The sequence below is a fragment of the Nicotiana tabacum genome, chromosome 12, assembly GCF_000715075.1.
Source record: "Nicotiana tabacum cultivar K326 chromosome 12, ASM71507v2, whole genome shotgun sequence".
NCBI lineage: Eukaryota > Viridiplantae > Streptophyta > Magnoliopsida > Solanales > Solanaceae > Nicotiana > Nicotiana tabacum.
The window spans coordinates 129,801,289-129,809,327 of NC_134091.1; the positions used below are offsets into that span (position 1 = coordinate 129,801,289).

The 8,039-nt window shown below is 33.0% G+C and overlaps 1 protein-coding gene across 2 annotated transcripts; it reads right to left on the bottom strand.

Moving 5' to 3' along the window:
- Positions 1–562: 562 nt before the first annotated feature.
- On the bottom strand, positions 563–2,503 carry LOC107778128 (disease resistance protein Pik-1-like). 2 transcript variants are annotated; one of them, XM_016598331.2, is made up of 3 exons: positions 2,365–2,503; positions 2,099–2,258; positions 563–1,103 (listed from the first exon to the last, which is right to left on the bottom strand). In XM_016598331.2, the coding sequence occupies exons 1-3, from the start codon at positions 2,368–2,370 to the stop codon at positions 799–801; spliced, it is 471 nt and encodes a 156-aa protein (XP_016453817.1). In that variant the 5' UTR covers positions 2,371–2,503; the 3' UTR covers positions 563–798. The 2 variants fall into 2 exon arrangements, with proteins under 2 accessions (XP_016453817.1, XP_016453818.1); XM_016598332.2 differs by having other exon boundaries at positions 2,099–2,180; positions 2,365–2,490.
- Positions 2,504–8,039: the final 5,536 nt, after the last annotated feature.

The window sequence follows — 8,039 nt, forward strand, 5'->3', positions numbered from 1 at the left end:
CAATCATAAACTCTCTTGATTAAATGAATCGATTAGTTGTTCATTCAGGATTCTTCTATCTACGTTTAGAAATACATACTTATCACATGCCCGCAAGTAATGTGAAACATTACCATACATTATTACATGCTATATAACGCTACGAAATGTAGGAAAATAGTGTGGTTTAATTTACGAGCCAAAAATCATTCTTTTTATGCATTATATGGAGGTCAAATTCCACGTTAATCAATCATCAAATTTCCGCAATATATTAAATGAAGAATCTTACTCTCTAGTGTTATTATATTTAACTAAAAAGTGGGGTGCTCCGTGCTTATAAATAGAAACTAGGGTTATGTTAGGCATGGCATAAATTACTTTACAATAAGTAGGTTGTTTTTTTCCTAAATTTCATGGATTCGTTTGATTTAAGGTAAAATATGAAGTCGTTTGGTACGGTTCAGTTCTGGTATATCACATGGGATTATAATCATAGTATATTCCATGAGATTAACTATCCGACCTCCTATATGGAATAACTAATACTGGTATTGTATCATTTTATCCAATGTTTGATTTGTATTTTGAATCTTGTGTAGCTATTAATAACTGAAACGGAGGGAGTAATAATTTCTACATATTCAATGATTTCTTAAGACAAATATAGGACTTAGATTAAAGCTATTGGGCTCGGCTGAACCTGTAACTTGTGTTCTAGCTCCGCCCCTAAACATGCATATATCTCCCATTACAAAATACCATGTCCAAAATTGGATTTACAATTTGCTGCATAATTGATATTTCAAGTTAAACGAATCACAAAATGGAGCAATAGGGATCTCTAACTTCCCAAATTTGAAAAGGGGGTATTAATCCACTGCCATAGACCAATGGGAATATTGAGTTTGCAACTTCTTCGCCTTTGTTATCATCACCTCCTTTCTGCTTTTCTTCTTTGTTATCACCTTCTTTCTTTTCACCATCAACTGGACCAATACTCACAATGTCGGCAAAACCTACTTTCTTCCTAAGTATAGTGACCAACTCTACTGCATCAATTTCCTCACCTATCGCCATCAGCTCATTCTTTTCTTCCCCTTCTATAGCTACTTTCTCTACCTCTGCAAATGTTCAAGTTAGCCAATGTTATCGTTCACGTGTGGATCCGATTATAGCAATAGGTTAGAAAGCTAATTTTTTTCGTATTTGTATTGCTTTTCTATATCTGTAATACTAGTGTATTCTCGTATTTCCTATTTTTAGATTTTGGACTTGTATTGCTTTTGCTTCGGTTACCTTTTTCTGACTGATGGATTCTCCTTTGTCGTAGTTTCTTATCTTAACTGTGGTGATGATGCGTTTTTTTAGCCGATGGTATATCAGAAACAACATTTTTACTTTCACAAGACAGGAATAAGATTTGTATACACACTACCCTCCTCAGACCAAACTTATAGGACTTTACTGGATATATTGTTGTTTTTGTTGTTGTTATTGTTGTTATTGTTGTGTGGATCTGATTCTATCTCTCACGCAAAGTACGTGTAAATACTTCAAGGACAGAGACAGACACAAATTATAGATTGAGGGGTCACGGGCACCCGAAAACTTCGGCAAAAACTTCATGTATACTTATAAAAATGTCTTTATAAAATAGTGAGCTATTAGCATAGGATCTCGTATCAATCTTTATGAGAAGTGATAAATTTAAATGAATGTCATAGTGTCCCGCGACCGTCGAATTCTAGATCCACCTATATAATAATTGATATGTATATGTCTCCAGTACCATATTAAATTGTAACATGCAGTCATACTAGATGTAATATACTCTCTAATTTCCTTTCATTTCATGTATCTTAATTTGACCATGCACGAAATTTAAGAATGTAAAATATAATTTGAATCTTATAATCTTGTACTAAAGGTTTGTATAGTATAATGAAAGTAATATTTGAACCTTGTGATTTTAAATATGTCATGTTATTTATATAACAAGGTGTCATTATGGATAAAACGTGAATGTGGAAATTAAAAACTTACAAAATATAGTAATTAAAAAAGTGGTACTAAGGCTTAAGAACAGAGATTATTATTACTACTACTATATTGTTACCTGGTATTTTTGCTGCAATTGACAAGACTTTGGATCTAGAATCTTGAGATTTGTTCCCCCAACATTTGGCAAGGTACTTTAGCTTCAAAAAATCCACAAGAAACTTCTTCAGGATGGGATGGGAGTTTCCAGTAATAGAAACCTTAATGACAACTTTTTTCTACCAAAAAAAAGGAAAAAAATAATAATCAGCAAAATTAACTTTTGATGAGTTTATTGCACATTTTTTTGGATACTATCAAAAAATTTTTTTTTATAGTACTTACCTTCATTGTTCCTCTTCAGAGGATATAATGGAGCAATTTATTATGATAATATTCTTAAAAGTTCATGTTTGAAATGTCTTTGACACTTTTAAAGTTGTGGCTACAATTTTGATTGACCTTGTTGTATTTATCCTAAAATGTCATGTGGAAAAATCTTACACTTAATAAATCCTTTTGTCCCATTTTACATTAAAGTTGTATTTGATTGGACACGGATCGGAATTTAAGAAATAAAAGAAAAATATTGATGTATAAGCTCAATATGGCAAAGTATAAAAACTTTCGGTACTCCTTCCATTCCCATTTACTCCTTTGGTTCACTTTTACTTGTTCACTATTGACTTTGCACACTTCTTAAAAAATAATAAATAAAGTGCATAATTTACCATGATACCCATATTAATTAGTGTATAGTCTTAAAAGATTAGAAAAATAATTTATAATGAGTAATTAATGGTAAGGACACAACAAGAGAAATAAATTATTATTTTTTTGATATGCGAAAAGTGACAAATAAAAAATAAATAAATATATTTTTTAAAATATTTGATAATTAAAAGTGAACGGAGGGAATAGTTATCATGTATACTAAAAATAGTAATACTTGTCATTTTAAAAAATCAAGAGAGAATTAGTTCTTTTTTTCAGCTTTATCCTTAACATTAATTGTTCTAGAATTAAGAGGCACGTAAATAGATAAATATAAAGAATTGATGTGAGGTGGATTATTCAAATCACTCTTCTTGATAATATTTTTCTAATGGATGTGTAAAATCTTATTTTGACAACTAAATGGGAATGAAGAGAGTACTTTACTACAAGTAATCAAATAAGTGGCGATGACGCACAACAAAAAGAAAATTATGTAAATAGTATCTTTACCTTCATAAGGTAGGGGTAAAATTCACGTACATTTTGTCCTTTCCAAACCTTACTTTTATGAGATTATACCGGGGTGGGTTTGTTTTTGTTGTTATTATTGTTGGGTCCAAACATGTAATGTCATTAAGGATGAAGTTGATATGCTAATTTTAAAATAAGAAAATGCATCATTATATATTTATTTTATAAAAAGTGTATCACATAAAAGTGATGGAGGGAGTACTAGAATATTCAGACCGTGGCCACAACAAATACGGCAACGAAGGTGAAATATCACTATCCAAAAGCAACTCAAACGGTTTATGAAGAATGACAATTTCATTCTGCAAATAGTAGGACAATAACGTTGTCATCGTTAGTTGTATGAAATGACAGTCCACTCTGAAATTTCCTTTCCAGTTTCAATCGTTTGGCATAGGTGGATGGATCATAGCCCTGTTAATTCTTTCTAAGGTACGAGTTCGATAGAATCCAATAATTTTGACTTAAACTTTATATTTATTAAGTAATTCATTTAATATTTATGAATTACTAATTAAGAATTCAATAATTCAAAAGGTCTACAAATCAGAACCATATGAATTACTAATTTAGAATTCAATAATTCAAAAGGTCTAAAATTCGGAACTATAAACTTTAAATTCTCGGTTCAGAGGCAGACCTATGTTATAAAGAGAGGGGTCACTGGCAGTTCGGCAAAATTTTCATGTATACATGTATATATCTTTTAAAAAATAGTGATATATTAGTAGTGACATCCTATATATAAAACAGATTTTGATTGAATGAAAAAATACACCCGCGACCTTCAAATCCTAGGTCCGGCTCTGCCTCGATTGGCCGGTGTCTGATGGTCCCTCCTTTGTGCTATATGCAATTTTTTCACATATAACTTCCAATATAGTGATCTCTATTAAATCTAAGTTGATTTCAATGATACAAAATAACGAATTACTCATTATGTGCAAGATCAGTTTCTGAGCAATAGAATAGAGGCATAAAAGAATCAAAACCAAAAAGGAAAGAGGAGCGAAAATAACAATCAAGGGTGCTGACAAAATCAATCAAAGAGGATATTATAGGAAAGATCTCAATTAAAGGACGTCAAAGGCACCAAATCATCCGCTGAAGATTCTTTCACATAAATACACCAATCGAAGCATAAATCAAGGGATTTGACAACGAGAATATTCTCTCATTAAAGGAAGAAATAAATCAAGCTCACGAGTCAAGGCAAGTCAACAGAAGAATTAGTCTTGGAAAGAATCAATCTAAGATTCCTTTTTGAGAACAACTCCCTTGGGTTTGCAATCTCTCAAAAGACCTACAAGACATGAAGGCCTCACGAAGTATAAATACCTACTGCACTAACCTTGAAAAGATATACTTTGATCGAACCAATTTCAATCTCTTTGTTTTACTTCAAACAAGCACCGTAGTCTGCTTTAGATTTTTTGTGTAACAAAGAAGAGAATAGAGAGAGAAAAGAACATTGTTGAGGCATTGTATCAATTATAGAGAAAAGAGAAAAGTGACAAAAGTTATTGGTGTATAACAATATCAACCCATCTGTACTAAGCCACTTCATACTTGAAAGAGATCACCCTTGTAACCCAAGGGGACTAGACGTAGGATTCATTCTGAATCCGAACCAGTATAAAATATTATATGTCATTTACTTTCTGTAATTTATTTTCTATATTCAGTTTTGAAAAACTCAGTCAACTAGAACGCAAATTAGTCGACCACCTTGAAAAAGAAAAAATAAATTAGAAATCACCCCTCCCCTCCCCCCTCTTGCACTTTCAATTGATATCAGTGTAGGTATCACACTTGTTTCTTAACTGCTTGTGAAAAATTATCATGGAAAATCAAGTTACTATTGGAGCACTCTTTCAAGAAAAAATGTCGCAAGTCAGGTCACCATATTTCAATGGACAACACTTTTCTCACTGGAACGTGCGAATGAAAATTTATGCAAAATCCTATGATGTTAAAGTATGACGCGTTATCATAAAGGGAAACTATCCACTACCAGCAGTAGCTCAACAACCCACTGATCCAGAAGATATAGATAAATACACATACGATCAAATAGCGGTTGTTCAGGTTAATGTTAAGGCACAAAACTTGTTATATAATGCTATAAGTGGAGAAGAGTATAAGAAAATTTCAAGTTGTGATATAACCAAAGAAATGTGGGACAAACTGAAAGTCACCTATGAAGGAACCAGCAAAGTGAAAGATTCACCAAAATTATTGGCGATCTGAAAGCATTTGGTAAACCTTACTCAAGTGGTGATCAAATTCGAAAACTCCTAAGAATTTTACCTACCACTTGGTAGACAAAAGTAGTTACACTCAAATCTCAAGATCTAAACCAACTTTCATATGATGAACTAAGAGAATATCTTATAGCATTCGAAAAAACTCATCTCAAGAAAACAAGTCAGGAAGAAAAGTAGAAAATAGGTGCCTTAAAAACTACAACTGAAGGATCTGAAGATGATATTGATGACGACCTAGAATCTCTTGAAGAAGAAATTGTCATGGTATGAAAAAATATGGATGGATTGATGAGAAGATATAGAAACACAAGAAGGGGAAGTATGTCATCTAGGAGAACCAGCCAATCCAATGAACAAGACAAGAATGACGGGAAGTGTTTTGAGTCTTAAAAGAAAAGTCTCAAGAAGATTCAGTAAAAACAAATTCTTCGGAAGCTGGAGTGCTGAAGATAGTTCAGCTTACAAAGAAATAGCAAATTTGTGCTTCATGACCATCTTGGAAAATGACATGAACCAATACTCTAGTTGTCGGTATGATGAAGATGTATATGACGATGAATGCAGAGAAGATACTGAAATTATTTTTATGGTACGAGGTGAAACAAGTGAGGTAAGATCCTATAATTGTGATAGATGTAATGAATTGCAGGATATTCTTGATCTTACGCTGAATGTCACGACCCAATTTTACCTATGGGTCGTGATGACGCCCAACCTTATAGCTAGGCCAACCAACTAGTGAATTAACTATATACTTATTTTCTTAATAATTATCCGAGTAATTAATTGATATTTGGCTATAATTATATATTTTTAGTGCATTACTTACCTTACATTTAGATTCTTTAATGCTAAATTATATTATATTTATGCTTAATTGAGTTTATTTTATATGTAGGTATTTTGGAGATGAAATAAGGAACAAACTTAGATCATTTAGGTGCATTTTATACACTAGAAGAATGGTTCATGATCATTTATTGATTGGAAATATTATAATGATATAATTAGACAATGATTGAAGTTTAGTATTATAAAAGAAGACAAAAGAAAGACAATTACAAATTGAAAAAGAAAGAAAACAGGAACGAGAATTAGAAAGTTAGGCAGAAGAAATCAATCATTGTAAACGAAGCAGAAGCAGGCGAGGCGAGCAATTTTCCTAGCATTTTGCCTCGAGACGCGAGGGTTGCAGCGAGGTTCACCGTGCGTTTTGCCTCGCGAGGGGCGATCTGTTACGAGGTGCTTCGCGTGTTCCAGGTTTCAAGTCTATTTTGTCTCCTTTTTGGTTTTGGAAAGGGAGATTTCGTCTTGGACCAACCCTATTTTGTATAAATACATAAAAACATTATTTTGAGGACTTTTGACATACTTGAGACCTAGGGAGAGCACGGAGCTGCCGTGGAGGCCGGAATTCATCAGATTCCATCTATCTTCCATCAAACTTAGTAATCATTATTTTTTCTTGATGATTTTTTATTTTGCTACCATGTCTATGTGGAGCTAAACTTCATGTTCTAGGGTTGTGGTTGTCATGAATATTGAAGTTTATTAATTATATTATCATTAATTCGAGTTATCATCTTTGGTTGTTTCTCTAATTTTGTGTGTAATTGCTTAATTGTTTGGCCAGCAGTTGAGTTCTATTTACTATCTATGCTATGCTTGGGAGAGCAGTGTTTAGATTATAGTAGAATTGGAGAGAGCTTGTTTCTGAACCCGTGGCTCGGAGAAAGATTTTGCGGATAGGATAGGAATATACCTAACAGTCTTGCTTAGTTGAATACCGTATTATATTCGTTCATGATAGATTCAAGACCATAGGAATATAGGGTTGATATATTATGGATAGACGGATAGTATTGTGGGAACATGCTATTTAAATAAACGATCCGGTCAACTAACAATCATAGATAATTTGGATTAACAAGTGTAATTACGAACTCAATAGGATTGATAAACCGAACACAACCCTGGAATCTATATCTCCCTTGGTTACATATTTGAGTTTCGCAATAGTAGTTATAATAGAAAAGTTAAAATTTTGATCATTTTGGACAGTAAGTTGATTTTAGTTTGCTTAGTTAACGGTTAATCTAAGTCTCTGTGGATTCGACACCTGACTTTCGAGTCACTTTATTACTTTACGGCCACGTATACTTGCATGTACTTGGGGAACCAACAAGTTTTTGGTGCCTTCTTATTTGCAAGATTTAAGATGTTCTAATAAAATAAATATAACGACCCGGCCGGTCGTTTTGAGTGTATTAGCCCTGATCCTCTATTTACTATTTTCCCCATACCTTTTTCTGCTTATGTGACTTGTCGGAAGGTTTTGTTTTTGGGTTTTGGATTGTTTTGGGACACTTAGTCCCTAAAACGGAAGCTTAATTCTTAGGATTTTGACCGTAGTCGGAACTGTGTGAAGACGACTCCAGAATGGAGTTTCGTCGGTTCCGTTAGCTCCGTTGGGTGATTTTGGACTTAGGAGCGTATCCGAATTGT